Raw genomic sequence first — 21,116 nt, forward strand, 5'->3', positions numbered from 1 at the left:
GTTAAAAGACATACATATAACATGCACAATATTTATTGTAGGTATGTTTTAAAATCAATCTCTGTAGTTGCATATATGTTTTAATATGTTTTTTCTATTCAACTTCTTAGTTGCATATAATATTATTGAGTAAATTTTATTCTAATTTGTAGTTGAGTCTATTGTTATAAAAAAATATTGGATTCACAAGAAAAATAAAAAATAAATCAATAAATTTAAATAAGCCAAAAAAATAAAAACAAATATACAATGTCACATGTGTTGTAAAATTAATTAATTCAGTAACATAAAGCGGAGAAAATAAAGTAGGAGAAAGATAAGCAGAAGATAGATTAAGAGAAAATGAAAGGAAAAAGTGTATGTTCGTATTTCTGTGCTTGCATTTTTCCTTTCAATGCTAAGGATATATATATACAAATAGATGGCTAAAGGAAGAGGAAAATTAGTGGGTTGCCCACTTTCAGTGGGCCCCACGTGTATAAAATAGTGTTTAGTGGACAATCCATCTTCATAATAATCCCCCTTGAATGTCTACGTGTAAAAAAAAAACTTTACAAAACATAATATACATATTTATCATGAATATCCATAAAACTTGTGTCTACATATCTGGTAATACGCCTTGATTGCTGTCTTATTAAAAACCTTATCAGGAAAACCTAGTGGACAAAACCTTGTTAAGAAAAAAATAGTGCAGCGCGTATTTTTCTCCCCCTGATAAAAACTTCATTTGATGTTTTGGAGACGACGCATTCCAACCTTATATCTTAATTTCTCAAAAGTTGATGTTGGTAATGCCTTTGTAAATAAATCTGCAAGATTATCACTTGAACGAACTTGTTGTATATCAATATCACCATTCTTCTGTAGATCATGTGTGAAAAAAAATAATTTTGGTGAAATATATTTCGTTTTGTCTCCTTTTATGAAGCCACCTTTCAACTGAGCTATTATTTCAGCATGATTTGAAGAAGTAGCAACGATAGACTGCTTTGTAGATCGCCATGATATATCAGTTCTTCCGTGTGTAAATAGATAGCATATTTGAGATCGAGCTTTATATGGGTCTGATAAATAACCTACATTTGCATAACCAATAAGGTTTGCACAACCTTTATTAGTATAAAACAAACCCATATCAATAGTACCCTTGAGGTATCGCAAAATATGTTTGATATCGTTCCAATGCCTTCGTGTTGGGAATAAACTATACCTTGCTAGCAAATTAACAAAAAATGTTATATCAGGCCTAGTTGCGTTAGCAAGGTACACAAGCAGTTCTTCACCCTCTTCTGGAGGTCGAAATTGATCCTTTTCCACTTCAAGTGATCGAACAATCATTGGAGTACTTAATGGATGTGCTTTGTCCATATAAAATCTTTTTAAGATTTTCTCAGTGTAGGCAGACTGATGGACAAAAATTCCGTCTGCTAAATGTTCAATTTGCAGACCTAGACAAAGTTTTATTTTTCTGAGATCTTTCATCTCAAATTCTTTTTTTAAATATTCAATTGTCTTTTGGACCTCTTCAGGAGTTCCAATGAGATTTATGTCGTCAACATAAACGGCGAGTATAACAAACTCTGATTCCGTTTTCTTAATAAAAATACATGGACAAATAACATTATTTATATAGCCTTCATTTATTAAGTACTCACTAAGGCGATTATACCACATACGTCATGATTGTTTTAGACCGTATAATGATCTTTACAGTTTTATTGAGTACATTTTCCGAGACTTTTTACATGCTTCAGTCAATTTTAATCCTTTTGGGATTTTCATGTAAATTTCATTATCAAGTGAACCATAAAGGTAAGCTGTATCTACATCCATTAGATGTATTTCAAGATTTTTATGTACAGCTAAATTGATGAGATATCGAAAAGTTATTCCATCCATAACCGGCGAATATGTTTCTTCATAGTTGACTCTAGATTTTTGAGAGAATCTTTGTGCAACAAGGTAAGCCTTGTATTTTACAATTTCATTTTTTTCATTTCGTTTCTGTATAAAAACTCATTTATAGCCAACTGGTTTTACACCTTCTGGGGTTTGGACTACAGGTCTAAAAACCTCACATTTAACAAAAGAGTCTAATTCTGATTGAATTGGCTTTTGTCATTCTGGCCAATCACATCTACGTCGATATTTTTCGACGGATTTAGGCTTAAGACTTTCACTATCTTGCATGAGGTTAGTTGTAACATTATATGCAAAAACATTATCCACCGTAATTTTCGATCGATCTAGATTTATCTCATCACCGGTAGAACTTATTGAAAGTTCTTCATTCACTTGATTCTCGGGCTCACTGATTTCTTCAGGAATATCAGGAATACTCAAATCTTGACCTTCTTCATGAGGTTCTTGTGTAGTATCATTTTTATGGTTTCTCACGCTTCTCTTTCTAGGATTTTTATCTTTTGATCCCAATGGTCTACCAGGATTCAGAAGCTATGATACTAGTAGATGGTCCTTTTGTGATATCAATCCGGATAGGCACATTAACTGTAGGGCTATGTTACTTAGTTATCCGTTTCAAATCAGTAAATGCATCTGGCATTTAGTTTGCCATTTTCTGTAAGTGGATAATCTTCTGGACCTCTTGCTCACATGTGCGGGTTCGTGGATCAAAATGAGATAGTGATGAAACTTTTCACGCAATTTCTTTTTCTTTTTCGGGTTCTTTCTTCTCTTCCCCTAATGGCGGGAAAAGTGTTTCATCAAACCGATAATCTGCAAATCGAGCAGTGAATAAATCTTCAGTCAATGGTTCAAGATATCAAATTATAGAGGGTGAGTCAAACCTAACATATATGCCAACCTTCATTGAGGGCCCATCTTTGTACGTTGTGGTGGTGCTACAGGCACATATATGGCACAACCAAAAATTCATAGATGGGATATATTTGGCTCATGACCAAATACAAGTGTTGCTGCATGTAAGATAGCATGACCCCAAATAGTAATTGGCAATTTTGTTTTCATTAGTAGAGGTCTTGCTATCAATTGTAGACGCTTTATAAATGACTCTGCAAGGCCATTTTGAGTGTGAACATGAGCAACAGAATGTTCAATTTTTATCCCAATTGATAAGCAATAATCATTAAAAGCTTGGGATGTAAATTCTCCAGCATTATCAAGGCGAATGGCCTTAATTGGATAATCTGAGAATTGAGCCCTTAATCTTATTATTTGTGCCAACAATTTTGCAAATGCCAGATTGCGTGATGATAAGAGGTACACATGAAACCTATTAGGACCATAAAATATCTAAACAATCCACTAGGTAGATGAATAGGTCCACATATATCTCCATGTGTACGCTCTAAAAAGCCAGGAAATTCGATGCCAACCTTCAGGATCGACGGTCTGGCAATTAATTTGCCTTGATAACAAGTAGCACATGAAAATTCATCATTTGTAAGAATTTTTTGGTTCTTTAACGGATGTTCAGTTGAATTTTCAAGTATTCGTCTCATCATTATTGATCCAGGATGACCTATTCGATCATGCCATAGCACAAATATATTTGGATCAATAAACTTCTGGTTTACGATCATATATGCTTTAATTGCACTAATTTTTGCATAATATAGGCTAGAAGACAAAGTTGGTAATTTTTCCAAAATATATTTCTGGTCTGAGACACTCTTGGTTATACCAAGATATTCAATATTCATTTCATTTAGTGTCTCAACATGATATCCATTTCTGCGGATATCTTTAAAACTTAACAAGTTTCTTGGGGATTTAGAAGAAAATAGTGCATCTTCTATAACAATTTTTGTCCCCTTAGGCAGAATTATAGTAGTTCTTTTGGAGCCTTCTATCATTTTTGAATTAGCAGAAATTGTAGTAACATTTGTTTTTCTTCTTAGCAAGTTAGAAAAATATTTCTCGTCTTTAAATATAGCATGTGTTGTTCCACTATCAATTACACAAATATCCTCGTGATTGGTCATTAATCCAAATAAAATTTAAGGCATTTCCATATTTTCTTCAATAAGAAATAAAATAAGTATTAACACATGGTACATTACACAAATTTTATTTATTTATATTGACTAGAAAAATACAAACATCATATTTAATACAGATAAAAAAAAATATTTACATATTATTAGTCCTATGAATATTCATATTGTCATCTGAAAAATTAAAGAAATCAGCTACATTCAAATGCATGAGCTCAATATTATCTTTAGAGATAAAATTTGTCTCTAGATTATTTTCTGTCCTCTTTAATGATGCCTGATATAGCTGAACCAGACGTTTTGACGACTGACAAGTCTGCGACCAGTGCCCCACACCTCCACATCTATGACATACACTTTTTGATTTATTCTTCGGTAAAGCTTCTGGCTTTTTACCCTGTTTTTTATATTGCTGATAATTTCTCGGTGCCAGCCGAGCATCATGATTAAAATTCCTTCTTTAACCACGATCACGATCACAACTGGGGCCATGACCTCTTTTTCGTTGGTTATAATTTGCCTGATTCACTTTAGGGACTGGCAAAAAACCAACTGGCCGACTATCATGATTTTTCATTAATAGTTCATTATGTCTTTCAACAATAAGAAGGTGAGATAATAATTCAGAATATTTTGTAAAACTTTTTTGCGATATTGCTACAGGAGCATATTTGCGGGTGGAAATATAGAGTATGTTTTTTCCAATTTATCTTGCTCAGTGATTTTGTCTCCGCATAAATTTAACTGAGCTATAATTCTAAATAAGGCAGAATTATATTCAGTTATATTTTTAAAATCCATTAGTCTCAGATTTAACCAGTCATGACGTGCTTGTGGAAGCATGACCAACTTCAGGTGGTCATATCTTTCTTTTAAATTTTTCCACAATTTCAAGGGATCCTTTAATGTAAGATATTGTAATTTTAGCCCCTCGTCAAGATGGTGGCGGAGAAAAATCATAGCTTTTGCACGGTCTTGACTAGATGCCGTGTTATCATCTTTGATGGTGTCTGCCAGATCCATCGATTCTAGATGAATTTCGATATCAAGTGCCCATGATAAATAGTCTTTTCTAGAGATATCAAGAGTAGTAAATTCAAGTTTTGAAATATTTGCCATTTTATTAAAATAAAATTAAATAAAACTCTTACCACTTTTGTTACCTTGAATAAATAGCAGAGCTTCGTACTGATAATGTGTTATAAAATTAATTAATTCAGTAACATAAAGCGGAGAAAATAAAGCAGGAGAAAGATAAGCAGAAGATAGATTAAGAGAAAATGAAAGGAGAAAGTATATGTTCGTATTTCTGTGCGTTCATTTTTCTTTCAATGCTAAGGATATATATATACAAATAGATGGCTAAAGAAAAAGGAAAATTAGTGGGTTGCCCACTTTCAGTGGGCTCCACGTGTATAAAATAGTGTTTAGTAGACAATCCACCTTCATAATAACATGAATGTTTTTTAGCCTCACATGCTGTAAAGAGAGGCAAAGCACTCTTTAGGTCACTTGACACTTTCGTAAATTTTAGATAAAAATATTATAATTTTATAGGGGTAACAACAACACATAATTTAAGTATTAATTTTAAGGATCTGTTTGATAGTTGATTAGAGTTATAAATGTATTATAATGTAGAGATTAGTTGTGAGCGAATTAATATATTAATGCATATATTAGCTATAAAAAAATTAGTTATACATATATTAATTATTCACTTTTTATTCTGCATAACGCTTTGAACTTTTTGTATTTTTTAACAGTATCTGACCTCTTTTTATGCTTCTATTGAGCCGAGGGTCTCTCGAAAATAGCCGTCCTACCTTGGTAGGAGTAAGGTCTGCGTACACTTTAACCTTCCCAGACTCCACGTTGTGAGATTTCATTGGGTTGTTGTTGTTGTTGTTATTCTGTATAAAATAATACAATCAATTTTCTTATAACTTATATGTGTATAAGTTATGCAGAGTTTGTAAATTGTCAACCAAACTCTATCTTTATTTTATACATAGTTTGATTAAGAAAATCATTTTTTTTTACATTTGTTTCGTGAATAACTCTTTTTTATGGATTTATCAAATATCATATAAGTTATATGAGGTATTAAATCTTTAATATATTATTAAGGTTGTTGATTGGTTGAAAATAAAAGGGAATCCACGTGTAGGCGAGTGGCCAATGTGGCGCGTACTCTTCATAGTTTGTACCGTCAATTGGTCGACAGAAAAATGCAAAGCAAGCGTGGGGTGAGTGGCGGTGTGTGTGTGTGTGTGTTCTCATCTCAGTACATTGGAATCTCTCTCCTGACTCCACAACAATCTCTCCCAAGTTCTCTTCTTCCTTCACTCTTACACTCTTCTCTCAAATCTATCTATGTATGATATTTTCTCCTTTGATTTTTCTTTTTTCTTTTTTGAATTTGCTGAAACTGTGCTTCCCCCCCCCCCCCCCCCAGTAATTTTAACTTTCTTTTTGGGTGATGCAGGATATTAAGAAGATTTCTGATATAGCACAGCACAAAGTTGATTGACACCCTTGATCGTAAATCTCAGGTAAGTTTCATGGTTTTTAATTTTTTCGGTAATGAATGTGGCAAACCTAATTTTTTGTCTGCATGGAACTTTTTAGGTGAAATTGAAGTTTTAATTCAAAATTGATAGGCAAAAACAAAACCTAATCCCCCAATTTGCCGAAGTTGACCTCAACCAAAAAAAACAAACAAACTCATTTGCAAGAATATGAATAAACCAATTATACATTTCGTCTTATGTAGCAAAGGAACAACATCACCTTGTTTTTCCTTACTCATTGGTGTTAGATCCACAACTAATTTGTTGGACTTCTTGCCATGAGTCTTATCTTGGAGAGGCCCAAAATAGTTCTTTTTATCTTTATCTTTCTCATCAACATGCACTTTCTCAATGAGACATGTAATTTCGACCACCTTAGAGTTAAGTTCATCCAATGATGGGTCTTCAATGCAAATTTTTCCATGAGTAGCGACAAGAGAGTATTAAATCCTATGCATTACTAATATCACCAAATGGAAGGTATTAGTTATAAATCCTATAATACCATGTAGGATGTATAACTATATAGATGGATTAGTTATACATAGGCCCAAAATTCCTACCAAACTTAGTACTAAATAATACCATACATAATACATGGACTATTTATCCTAATACACCCTACCAAACGATCCCTAAGTGTTCAAATGGATAAAACGGGACAAGTCCGGGGGAGGTGGGGTTGTATATGTAGTATCCCAAGGAAAGAACATGAGGGCAATCTCCTCTTGAGTCTTGCCTTCATGTCAAGACTTGAAGAAACTTTTATTTTTGAGCTTTCTGTGTGATAGTTGATGGGCTAGCTTCTTGAGGAGGGACAAAAGACAGAAGAAGTGGGGGAGAAGAATACCCCAATTGCATTTGGTGGAGTGTTTGGAAAGAAAGAAATGAGAGCCGTTTCGATGATAGATCCAAATCCATTCAAAAAGTCAAATGGAATTGTATAGTATCTTTTTATTTTTGGTGTAAAGTGATAGGCTTAGAAGATATAGATCAACTTGTAGATTTATTAGGATCACTGTAAGTATTTCCTTTCATTTCTGTTTGCATCTTTGTGAAAGTCTCCAGCATGTCCTTAATGCGACATGCTGAGGAATGCAATATAACCAATTTCAAAAAATTTTGATGGGCGAACTTTTGCTTTGATAATTGCTCCATGGAGCTTTAATGGCAGTAATTCACGTTTACTTTCTCATGTTCTGTAGGGGTGCTCAATTATTCTTCGTGCTGAACAATTTAGAGTTCTTTTCAGGCTTACATTGTGAAATGGTAAATTATCTCATTTCTTGATTCTCTAATACTGTGCAGTTTTTCGACTTTTTTCTGGCCGTACAGATCAGAAAAGAAAGTATATGATCCTTCTTTATTCATATTTTTGATAAATGGAGGAAAAATATTTATACTTTGTTTGTATTTCTCGTTCAATCCTGTGCAGGACAAAAATCTTTCCGAAGAAGATAGTGACAACATTGACTGGGATACTGAAGATGAGTTAGAAATACAGGATACAACATTTTCCTCATGCAGGGATTTAAGAACTACTGGACAGTATGCTATTAGTGGTGATGGGGAGGTAGTTCTTTTAGCCTATATTGATATTCTGCTGTTATTTCCTGTCAAGGGCATCTTTTTTGAAACAAAAAAAAGAAGGAACTTAGAAAATAGTTTATACCTTTGCATCTCAATTCATGGTCTCTTTTGGTCTTCTCTTGCGTGAAGGCAAGCTCATCATCAGCACCTGGCCAGTCCAAGTTCATTCAGGAGTTTGTAGTGATGGGATTTACTGAAGAGTCTATTGCAAAGGCGATAGAGCAAAATGGTATTTGAATTTACCAAGTCTTTATTCAACTTAAAAATCTATTTTACAATTACGGTATTTATGTTACTTGACTTGTTACTGCAGGAGAAAATTCAGATTTGGTGCTGGATGCTCTTTTGACATTAAAGGTATGTAATGTCTGCCTCATTGTTTGCAAGCTACTCATTTTAGATTTTGTAGCATGTTTGCAAGCTGTTCATTGTAGATTTCGTAACAAATTGTAACTATGTGAAGAGAATGAAGATATTCTTGTTCAATCCATCCCTCCTTTGGCAACCAGCTCATCTAATAGTTACCTATTAAGATTTAGAAAATTATTAACATGGCAAGAACCCATTCCTTGTGTATATAGGAAAAGTTCAGAATCCCTATAATTACTCTTTCCTTTTTAAGATTACTTGTAAGACTACATGGACCCCAACATGCTTGAGGGAATAATCAAGCAATTCATTCCCCAAACTCTCTTCCTTCTCTTTTCTTCACATGGTATCAGAGACTCTAAGATCTTGGTAGACTCAAATAGCTTCCATAACTTGCGGGTGTTGCCAGTCCTTATGTGTTGCCCGCCTGGCCACTCATTTATTCTTTTTTTTCTTACTTTTTGGTGTCTGGCACAACTCCTCTGTCCAGCAATTGGTATCCCCCTCTGCATTCAAATACTGCTCATCTGTTCGGCGAATGTTTAGGTGCCACTATCTCTTCGGCTACCGGCGCTACTACTTTTTACGTGACCGACATCCTCCTCTGATATTGAATTTCTATATGAGCTGAGGGTTTGTGTCCCTATTTTGAAATTTCTGTTGTTAGAGCCAAGAGTTTGGGTTTGAGTTCCTTCTCTGATAATTGTCTCCCTCTTCTAATGCTTTCTCTATTTCTTTTTCTGCTAACGAATAAAGGTTCTCTCTTGTCCAAAAGTTGCTTCTTCTTATTTTAACTACAAAAGACTATTTCCTTTCTCGGAAATAATCTTATTTTCCTTCATAATCTCACGCAAAAGCAATTTTTTCTAATTCCAAAAACAAAAATGAGTGGTGGGGCAGATCAATAGAACGGACAAAAATGAGTGGTGGGGCAGATCAATAGAACGGGAATCCTACTTTCATTGTATGTAAAGGATCAAACACCTCATTCTGTTACCCATTTGATATGCAACAATCAAGCTGCAATCGCATTGCTTCGAATCCAGTGTTACATGATAGAATGAAACATATAGAAGTAAATTTTTTTTGGTGTGACAAAAAAATTGAATCGGGGTGCATTGTGACTGGTTTTGTGAACTCAAATGATCATTTGGCATATATTCTTACAAAATTACTTTGTGGCTCTAGAGTTTAGTTTGTGACATGTTAGGAGCACACACTATGTATGCTCCAACTTGGGGGAGTCTTAAGCAATAGGAATATGTCAAGAACTCATTCCTTGTGTATATAGGAAGGATATAGAATTCCTATAATTGTTTAAATAGGAATAAGAATTATCAGGACTTACTTTCCTTTCTTTTCTGGGATTACTCATAAACACTATGTAAAACCGAACATGCTTGAGGGCATGGTGCAATTCATTCCCAACTCTCTTCCTTCCCTTTTCTTCATGCCTATATTTGTCACCACTTGCTGAAGTTGGTCTAGAGAGAGAAACTTGTTAACTTGTTCAGAACAAAGTTTAGATGAGTCAGGGTTTTTGGTGACATCTATTAGGACCCATGAAGAGATTGTGCCATGTTAACATTGGATTCTAGGTGTTGATTGTGCGATAAACAATGGCAATTGTTCTTTACCTGGTCTTCATAGCTCTGGTAGCAGGGTTGCATTTGTTGAGAATGCTTGATTTTTGTTTGTCTTCATTGTACTGATGACTTTATTCTGTCCTTTCATTTTTTCACAAAGTAATGACTGTTAATACTAGCAAACCCCCTCTATCTCCTAACGGGAGAGAGTAAATAAAATAATATAATTATGTTGTTATTTTTTGGAAAAAGGTTTTGAGTTTTATTAAATAAAATGGTCATGCACTAAGCTAGTATTTGTGTACCAAAAAAAAAAACGGAAGATGTCTTCTTACAAAGATAAAAGAAAGGAAAGCTCCCCAGTAACAAAAATGACTCCTGTAGTGGTACTCCTCTAGTGAGCTGATGAAATCTTTTATGCTGTCCATGTTATATACAACAACAACAACATACACAGCGTAGTCCCACAAGTGGAATTTGGAGAGGGTATGATGTACGCAGACCTTACCCCGAGCTTTGTTGGGTAAATGGGTAGAGAGACTGTTTCCAATAAACCCTTCATTCTACAACCTGAAAATTACACCTTAGATCCAGCAGGTGTAAACATCTATATTTCACCATCTATTCAAGGATTTCTTTGCCTTCAAAACATCTAAAATTTCTTTCCTGCCATACTACCCGACATATGCATGGACGGATGGTGTTCCAAATCTTATTCATTGGTCTGCTTCTGCCCTTTGTACCCCAACATGCCAATAATTCCTGAACTGACTGCATCATCACCCAAGACCTCCCAAACATGGAGATGAATGAACTCCAAAGCTGCCCATGACCAATGCAAAAACAAGTGACTGCCATTCTCTTCTTTCTCTTTACATATGAAACATCTGGTTCACATTGACCTTCTTTTTTTTTTTCGAGAAAGAGTGCACACTGTCAATCTGTTCTTTTAAGATTGTATTGATTCAAACAAACATCATGTGCTACCTCCCACATAAAGCAAACAGCTTTGTAAGGTTTTTGTGTGTTCCATATCTTCTTCCCTGGCTAGTTAAATTGCTTTTTTGTTTCTCTTATTCAGCCTCATGTAGCATGACTTTACTGAGAACTTCACACTTTTCTGCTCTACCCAGATTAGAGAATCTGTTTCTTCAGGTATAGTGGACACTTGTTCTAGTTCTTGCAAAAGTAACCATCATTGGCACTTCCCAGTCAAAGCAGTCCCTTCTGAAGTTAAGGCACCAACACCTATTGTTTCTGCAATCAAATACTGAAATCCCTGCATCCGCTCAAAATTTGTGCAAGTTAGCATATTTAACTCTTAAGAGGGGTGTGCCTATCCATGAGTTTTGCCAAAAATTGTTCTTCTGCTATCTCCCACTTTGATTCCCACACTTGTTCAAAGTTTGGACGTAGACTCTTGATGTATTTCCAAAGTCCTAAACCATTTGGAGAGTTGATCGGATTAGTACACCATTCCATTTGACACCATGTTTGTGGAAAATCAGCTTTCCCTAACTTGGCTTCCTCCCTTCCACATCTCCACAACCACTTTATCAATTGGCTTTCATTGTGCATCTTCAAGTTCCTAATATCCAATGCACCCTCTTTGTTCAGCAGCACGGCTTCCCATTTTACCAGGTGGAATGATTTTTCTTTCTTTGTTTCCATCCCACAAGAAATTCCTCCTAATTCTGTCTAGAGTTTGTCTCACCTTTGCTGACATTGGAAAGAGAGAAATCAAATAGGTGGGTAATGAATCAAGCACAGTATTGTGTGCTTTATTAGAGTTACTCTCTCACTAGGTATTGTCTTTTCCAGATTGCAAGTTTCCTTCCAAAATTTTCAATAACCTTCTCCCAAATTGAGTTTTTTTTTGAATTTAGCCCCCAAAGGATTCCCAGGTAAGTGGTGGGTTTACCTACCTGACATCCTAAGTTATCAGCCAAACTTTATACATCTTGTATCTTGTTTACTGGGTACTAATAGGCACTAGCTCTTTAATAAACTTATTTTTAGCCTGGAAGCAGCTTCAAAGTTCAAAAGCATCACCCCTTAAATATCACATTTGACTTTTTTTCAGCCCCACAGAGAAGAAGAGTATCATCAGCATATAAAATAGGGGATATTTCCACCCTTCCTTGCAGTCTGACCCCACCTCAAAACCTCTGATCCAGTTTAAAGACACTGCTTTGCATATCATTCTGCTTAATCTCCTTCCATAGCCAAAATGAAGAGAAAAGGAAACAGCTGATATGCTTGCCTTGATCCCCTTTGAGATGGGAAAAAATCTACCGGAGCTCTATTATGATGATTGAGATAGTAACCGTGGATATACAAAATCTGATCCACCCTATCCACCGTTCCCCAAACCATCTTCCTCAACAAGTTTAGCAAATATGCCCAATTTATGTGGTCATATGCCTTCTCTATGTCAAGCTTACACAATGTACCAGCTTCTCTTTGCCTCTTCCTTTCATCAAAACACTCTTTTGCAATAAGTGCAACATCTGCAGTTTGTCTCCCTTTAATGAAGGCGATTTGTTTGTCGGCCACCAGCTTCTTCATTATTGTTTTCAGCCCTTCTGTCAACAACTCGGCAAATTATTTTGTAGAAGATACCTAGTAAGCTAATAGGCCTGAAGTTTTTCAGCGGCTGTGCACCTGCACTTTTTGTTAAAAGAGAAATGAGGGAAGCATTGAAATTCTTTTCTACCCTTCCTGTGTTGGAAAAAATGATAGCTCTTAGTATGTCTACTTTTATTAGTGACCAGCAATGTTTCTAGAAAGCCATATTGAAACCATCTGGGCCAGGTTCCTTTTCTCCTTCACCCCTTCACAACTTTTCATAACCTCTTCTACATCTTCCCTTGAGAAATGTCTTTGCAACGATTTATTTTCCTCAATAGTGATTCTTGGACACTCAACTCTGAATGATGGCTTCCAAAACTTCAGTTTCTTTTTACAGAGTTTTATAAAAAATCACAATCTCCTTTTTGATACCTTCCCGTGCTTCAATTATTTCATCATTGATGTTTAGCTTCTCAAACGTGTTGTATCTCCTATTAGCATTAGCAATTTTATTGAAACATCTGATGTTCTTTATCACTGACCAGCAATGTGTATAGAAAGCCATATTGAAACCATCTGGGCAAGGAGCCTATTTTCCTTCACGACTTTTTATACCTCTTCTACTACTTCGCCTGAGAAAGGTCCTTGCAATCATTTTCTCTCCTAAAGTGATTCTGGGACCGCCTCCAATTTTCAGTTTCTATGTATAGATTTTTATAAAAAAATCACTATCTCCTTTTTAATGCCTTCCTGTTCTTCAATTATTTCATCGTTGAATTTTGGCTTGTCAAATGTGTTTCATCTCTTATTAACATTAGCAATTTTATGGTAATTCTGGTGATCTATCACTAGCCTTCAGCAATAATAATCTGGATTTTTGCCTCCAGAAGATCTCTTCTAGCTTTGCCACCTCTTGTATTTCCAACAAATTCCAGCCTGCTCAACTAACTGATCTCCAATCAATTTCCCTTGTTCTCTGTTCAAGCATCTGCAGTTTTCTCAACACATCATCCTTCCTTTTCTCCAAATTGCCAAAAGAATCTATATTCCACTCATTTAATTTCTGCTTCAGTAGCTTCAGCTTGCAGGAGAATACGTAGTCTGGGAATCTACTTACTAGAAAAGAGTCTCACCATCCCTTTTACCAACTAGAGGAAGCCTTCTGAACTCAGTCATATTGTCTCAAACTTGAAATACCACTTGTTTACCCTCCAATTTCCACATTGCAACTCAACGGGGGAGTGATTTGAGATGGTTCGTGGGTGAACATTTTGTTTGATATTCATGAATCTATTATCCCAATCTGCTTTTAACAAGAATCTATGTAATCTTGATGCCCGCACCAGAATTTTCCCCTCCTGTCCGTCCACGTGTAATTGCCACCTCAGAGGTAAGGGTCAATGAGCTCTAATTCATGTATGAACTCCGAAAGTTCATAGAAAATTATGATATTTGTTTGCATAAATTTTACTTATTAATGAAACTTTTCGTTTGTCTTGGATGTTGCAGGCCATTGAAGACTCTCCTGAAGAACAGCCCAGTGCTAGCCCTCACCTGGAGCCCTGCATTAATTCTGATGATAGCTCTTCTGAATACAACGAGAACTTTCTGGATGATGTTTATGAGGAAGATAGTTGGTCCTCTGACTCAGACTTCTGTATAGTACGTTATCCTCAATGATACACCATTCTCCATTTTTCTTTTCAGTGTCTTACTGTGTGGCATAACGTCAATCTGGTTTCTCTTTGTTCAAAAGATACAGTTAGTGATTTTTTTGTTAGAGCGCTTTGTTGATCTCTGTAACATGTTATTATGCATTCAATGTTGGTTTTATGGTATTTTTGAACACCCATTGCTTCACCTACTAGATTGAATGAGTAAAATGTGAGGTGGTTTAGTTTTACAAATTTGCTATGTTGCTCGGACTCTTAATAAATGCCGACGGGGTGTGTCGGATTCTTCCAAAGTAGTGCGTCATTGGAGGATCTGACACCGGATGCGGCAATATTTTTGGAGAGTCCGAGCAACATAGCAAATTTGTGTAGAACTACAAATAAATTGAAGATATCTGTGGTTTTAATAACTGTCCTGAATTCTGTTACGAGTTGTCTTGGCACAACTATGTAAAGCTTTTCTAACATTTTTCTTTTACAACGTGTGATAGAATTCTGCTAAACAGTGCTATATAAAAGAAGAGAGCAGTTCTTTGTCTGAAAAAGAGCAGACATTATTATTCCTGGAAAATATGGGATACCCAGTGGAAGAGGTTTCTATAGCAATGGAGAGATGTGGTGCGTATATTAAATTATGTTCTGTCCTCTACATTAATAATGTTATCTGAATCTTATATGTGATCAGACATTTAGTTTGGTTTTGATATGTATTTATTATGCTAAGGTTTTATCCCTGGCTGAAGAAATCTTATTCATGCAAGTTTTATGGTAGATGCTACTAAGTTGAGTTATCTTTGTGTCAATGCTGTTGCATTTGGAAGAAAATCTGCTTATTGACGCTGCAGTATTCCTGAATATCTTTTTAGAATTTGCAGCACTTATTTTGATCTCATTTCCAGGTAATTAATGTCCTCTTTACAACTTTCTAGGTCCAGAAGCATCGGTTGCTGAATTGACAGATTTCATCTGTGCTGCTCAAATGGCAAGAGCAGAAGATCCTTATCTGCCAGAAGATGTAAAGGTGTGCTTTCCCCTCGCCTATTTTGCTATGGACTCATGTGAATTAACATTCTGTTCAGCTTTGTCAGAATAACAAAATCATTTTTCATAGAATTGATGCCTCACTTCCATTGTGACAGCCAAAACTGAACCATATGATTGGTAGTGGTGGATACAAGAAAAGGAAGATGTTCAATCAATTGTGCAAAAGCAAAAAGCCAAGGGCGATTTTTGATGAAGAGACAATTCGTTTGCCCAAACCTATGATTGGATTTGGGGTTCCTACAGAATCAGTTCCTGCAATCGTCCAAAGAACTCTTCCGGACCAAGCTTTTGGCCCCCCTTTTTTCTATTATGAAAATGTTGCTCTAGCTCCAAAGGGTGTGTGGGACACCATTTCCAGATTTCTATATGATATTGAGCCTGAGTTTGTGGACTCAAAGTATTTTTGTGCTACTGCAAGAAAAAGGGGTTATATTCATAACCTACCTATTGAAAATAGGTTTCCTTTGCTTCCACTTCCCCCACGCACCATTAATGAGGCACTTCCCCTAACAAAGAAATGGTGGCCATCTTGGGATCCACGGACAAAGTTAAATTGTTTGCAAACAGCTATTGGGAGTGCTAGATTGACTGATAGGATCAGGAAAGCTGTGGAGGCCTTTGACGGTGAGCCACCTATGAGGGTGCAAAAGTATGTTCTTGATCAATGTCGGAAGTGGAATTTGGTGTGGGTTGGGAGAAACAAAGTTGCTCCTCTGGAGCCGGATGAATTTGAAATGCTATTGGGTTTTCCAAAGAACCATACCAGGGGAGGTGGTATAAGTAGGACCGATAGATACAAATCGCTTGGTAACTCATTCCAGGTTAGCTTAACCTTTTTTGTTCTGATTTTCACGTGTATATTCAAGTCTTGCTGTAATCTTTTCTTTCTTTTGTTTTCTGTTACCCACAACTTTTTGCTGAGATCATTATGCATCAGCCGGCTTAAAGTCTTTAATTAACATAATATATTAGTTAAGCTGATTAAAAAACTCACTATGTAAATTAGCAGTTTTCAAGAAAAACAAACTACACTACGTAATGTAGCTTTATTTTTTTTTCAGAAGGGGGATGACATTGGTGGTATTTGAACAGAACATTTATCCACGCTACAACTTCAGTGTCATCTTAGTTTTCTAAAATTTCTCTATGAAGTCGAGGGAAGTGGATGAATTGTTGGAAAAAAGAGGTAGAGAACCTATATAAAATGAAATAAGATGCATAGCTGGAGCTATTGAATCTACAGTTAAGGGATATCACTAGCTCTAGAATATGAGTTCTAGGACTTCATGGCTTTGAAGCATACGAGTATTGTAATGTGCTTTTCCATGTGTATCTGGTAACCATGTGTGTAGGGGGTAATGGGCGATTCATCAGCAAAAGCACTAAAAAAATCTTATATTGAATATTTATTTTTTTGGGGGTTGGGTGGAGGAAGAGGGGGAGGCCTGTGAATAAGGGGAAAGGGAGTCCTATGGGTGAGATTTTAACCATGAACTACTTGAGTGCTGGGTGAAGTTGCAACCACTAGGTTACAACACCAATTTTGTCTCAGTTTACCTTTTTTTTTTTAGATGAAGTAATAGATTTCATTGAAGGCATCAAGCAGATGCAAATAGTACACAAGAGAGTGAGATCAAAAGTGAGTTTGTTAGCTCCATTACAGCGAGCCTTATACTAAAGATAAGGAGCTAACAAAATCCAAAAAGTTGTCTGGGTAGTTTACAGGGGACAAACTACTCTAGCTATCCAGCAAAATAAGAGACATAGCCTTGAGACTGTGATTAGGAGTTGCTGTTCCATCAGAACATCTACGGTTCCTTTCTATCCAAATACACCAAAAAATACAAGCAGGGACCATTTTCCAGATTTTCCTGATGGCTCTACCAACTTTCCAAGTATTCCAGCATATGTAAGCATCCTTAATCCTCTCAGGCATAACCCAATTGAGCCCAAAAACTGAAAAGAACATATTCCCGATATCTGTAGCAACTGAGCAGTGTAGTAGTAGGTGACTGTTAGTTGCTATACATTGTTTGCACATGTAGCATCTGTTGACAGTATGCATTTTCCTTCTGTTGAGATTTTCTTGAGTCAAACATGCTTCGTAGAGTGCTGTCCAAGTGAAGCAAATCACCTTTGGGGGTAATTTTGTTTTCCAATTTAAATTCCACGACCAGCTCTCAACCATCTCATTCTGGGCACAAAGGGTTGAGTAGCCTGTTTTGACAGAGTATAAACAATAAGCTTTGTGTTTTGGTGTTGTCCTTTCTGTTTCTTGGAGGTAATCAAAAGGGTTGACATAACAAGGGGACACATTTCCTGTGACTTTAGCTTCAGTTTTCAATTATTATATGCAACTACATTGTTTAAACATATACAATGGTCGACTACTTCGTTATAATGAAGAGAAGCTTTGTCCTCAAAGGAATGGTTAATTGCTTGAAGCATATGAGAGACAATCTGGAAATTTCAGTTTTACCCCGGTGCAACACTTAGTGTGAAGCTTGCTCTAACTTCAAACTGACAAAAACACTCCGTCATAGAGAACAACGGTTGGAAAGAAGCTGTGTGTTACACCTGTTATCCCTCATTGTGCAATTATGAACTCTATGGTAGCAAAATTGATGGTCATAAGAGGAGTTTTAACATTTATGCACTAACCAAAAAAAGGAGCAGTTTTGCACAAGCTATGTCCCACAGATTATGTGTCTGTAATTGTGGTGGTTGACATATTGTAAAAGTTAATTAGCTGAATTGATGAGCAAATCAGTTGTTCCTCTTTCGTTTTTGTAATTTTTGTAATTTTTCTATTTTGTTATTGTTTTCTGGGGTGAAGTGGAGTGCAAGAATGACTATTCATTACTAGTAAACATCATTACGACGTCTTTCTTTTTCCTCCTTTCAAGAAAGACTTCGTTTTCCCTTAGCATCAACATATACATGAACTCTGGTTTTGAAAAGTCTAGAGAAAGAAAACCAAAACCATGACTTGATTTTTTTTTTGTGTGTGTATACCTTTTCCCAAATTCATCCTCTTCTGGGGTTCTGACGTGCCTGGGAGGCATACAACGTTTTGAGAGTGTGCAGATGAGTTAGCTACAGGGATGTTGTAGCATAAACTAATCTTGAGTTGCTGAATGATTGTATGATTTGTGTACATGCCTACTTGGGTCCTTGTAGTGGTGAACTGGTCATAGAAGTGGAGAGGGAGGTGGAGGTAGGTAAAGTGAGAGAGGATGATAGAAGCTATGACCTTATCTTAGCTATAAATGCCTAAAAGCTTATCAGTCATATGCTCTATGCTTAAAAAGTTGATAGTAGTAAAAGTCCTTACTGTCTGCTAGCAAACAAACACTTGAGGAAGTTCCACTGTGAAATAAAATTTAATAATTTGAATAGGTTGAACGTCTGATCCAGTTAACCTGTCTTTCCTGATTTTGAAAGAGGCTTAGCTCTATATAATGAGGACGTGTTTTTAATTTATATGGACGGTATTAGCTTCTTTTGCAATAATATCCTGTTGCTCTCTCATGGACACACCATACGATATTCTGGTGCTGCCTCAATAAGGTCTTGTCTCTTTCTTCTTTCCTTTTTCTTGGTCAACATCATAATATCTCCTTATCTTATCAATTTACTAAATAGTATTATTGCTTGGGCCGTACTTGATCACTTTGTCTTTTAAATCTTCTTTTGGTGGAAAGATATATTGTTGATGATTTATGATATTTATCCTTGGACGTACTGAGTTGAGGGTCTATCGGAAACAACCTCTCTACCCTACAAAGGTAGGAATAAGGTCTACGTACGTCTTACCCTCCCCATACCTACTTGTGGAAATACACTGGGTATGTTGTTGTAGTTGTTGTATATCCAAGTCTTGTTTTCTTTTCCCTCCTTCCTTTTCTCCCCGTAAACTTGGGTTTGCAAGATTTAATTTAAGTAACTCCTCCCTTGGCTTATACAATTTCTTTACCTTGGAATAATTTTTAACATGATACGTGGATTGATATTATTATTAGGTCGACACAGTGGCATACCATTTATCGGTGTTGAAAGACATGTTTCCAAATGGGATGAACGTCTTATCACTCTTCTCTGGGATTGGCGGTGCTGAAGTTGCTCTTTACCGTCTAGGGATTCAACTGAACAATGTGGTTTCTGTGGAAAAATCTGAAGTCAACAGGAACATTGTGAGAAGTTGGTGGGAGCAAACTAATCAGAAAGGGAATCTTATAGATTTTGAAGATGTGCAGCAGTTGAATGGAGACCGCTTGGAGCAATTGATAGATTCATTTGGCGGATTTGATTTACTGATTGGTGGAAGCCCGTGCAACAACCTTGCAGGCAGTAACAGGGTGAGCAGGGACGGTCTTGAAGGCAAAGAGTCGTCTCTATTTTATGACTATGTTCGGATACTGGACTTAGTCAAGTCCATAATGTCTAGACATAGATAGTATGACAGAAATTTGTTCTAGCTTTAGATTTAGTTGTCTTTTAAAATTATGAGACATTGATCAAGACATCAAGGGATAAAGCCATCACATAAAATTTCAGGCTTTAGATTCTACATCGACTGGTATCCTACAATACTAGTTGATGTACATTTTATTTCGCTTTAAAGCGAAAACAAACATTTAAGTGTAAAGTATATTGCTACTATTAATTATTTGGGCCTAACATTCCATTTCAGTTGATGAGGTCGCAGAGTCACATTATAGTATCCTGATCACCAAATATCCTCCATTAATAGTTTTCTGGAGCACAGAAAAGGAGTACAGACGGCTCATCTGTGATCTCTGATTAAGGATGAAAAAAAATGATTATGTCTTACTGTTAGAACTTGTTGCCTGGAAAATAAATTACACAACTTACTATAACATGTTAAATTACTGTAAACCCAAATGACTCGTAAGTTTGTATTATTATTCCTCATGTCCATCAAATAACTTGAATTATTTTTCGTCGGTATAATTTCAAATTGTTAAAGAAGGGTACACATATGTAATGAGACTACTTGTACATTTTATTTCCATGGAGAAAACCTAAACAAAAAGAAAAAGGAAAAAAGGATGGTGGAATTTTGTTTTATTGACGAAGGAGTTCCCCAATAGGCCACAGGCCATTCAGGTCCAATTTTAGAAGTTGGTTAAAGTTGATGAAACTTGTTGTAGCTACTCCTATAATATGTAGACAAAATATTTTAGAAATAACAAATGCAAAGCTTTTTCTTTACTGAAGTTCCTGGGTAATAATTTTTAGATACTATATGCAGGGAAACAAAGCTTATCCCAACTTTCATGATCACAATAACATATCTAATTTTCCTTTTAGATGGGTTGAATTAAGCTCAAGAAAGTCAAATATTTGGCCGATTGGCTAAAATTCTTTAATTATGATAAAAGTATATTTACGTAGGCACCACATAGGATGATAAAAGTGGGGCATGAGACTTGACCATCAAAGGATAAATATGTGCCCAAAGTTGGAACAAAGACAAATATATCAAAAAAGTATAACAATGACTAAATATAATATTTTTACAAAGAGTACAAGGTTGAATATGAGCTTTTTCTATTCTCAATTTATGCTATGTAATTTGGCTAGTACACCTTTGTGGACTTTTTGCCAGATAAGTGGGATGGTAAAATATTGATAAATATTTGTATGTGTTATTCGTTTTGTGACTTACCAAAAACGAAAGTGTGTCATATAATTTGATACTTCAAC

The 21,116-nt window shown here is 35.8% G+C and overlaps 1 protein-coding gene across 1 annotated transcript; it reads left to right on the forward strand.

Moving 5' to 3' along the window:
- Positions 1-7,757: 7,757 nt before the first annotated feature.
- Positions 7,758-20,078, forward strand: LOC129872208 (DNA (cytosine-5)-methyltransferase DRM2-like). Its single transcript, XM_055947102.1, has 9 exons — positions 7,758-7,822; positions 7,989-8,126; positions 8,273-8,372; positions 8,457-8,500; positions 14,179-14,331; positions 14,834-14,960; positions 15,272-15,363; positions 15,482-16,207; positions 19,409-20,078. Exons 1-9 carry the CDS (start codon positions 7,820-7,822, stop codon positions 19,841-19,843), a joined length of 1,818 nt encoding a protein of 605 aa, XP_055803077.1. The 5' UTR covers positions 7,758-7,819; the 3' UTR covers positions 19,844-20,078.
- Positions 20,079-21,116: the final 1,038 nt, after the last annotated feature.

This window comes from Solanum dulcamara, chromosome 11 (genome assembly GCF_947179165.1).
Source record: "Solanum dulcamara chromosome 11, daSolDulc1.2, whole genome shotgun sequence".
NCBI classification, from domain to species: domain Eukaryota; kingdom Viridiplantae; phylum Streptophyta; class Magnoliopsida; order Solanales; family Solanaceae; genus Solanum; species Solanum dulcamara.

Excerpts from the sequence above, each read along its gene's own strand:
- LOC129872208 (XM_055947102.1), top strand. Across the intron at positions 8,373-8,456 it reads AAAGGCGATAGAGCAAAATG|GAGAAAATTCAGATTTGGTG; the intron begins GTATTTGAATTT and ends TTGTTACTGCAG. Across the intron at positions 14,332-14,833 it reads CTGACTCAGACTTCTGTATA|AATTCTGCTAAACAGTGCTA; the intron begins GTACGTTATCCT and ends AACGTGTGATAG.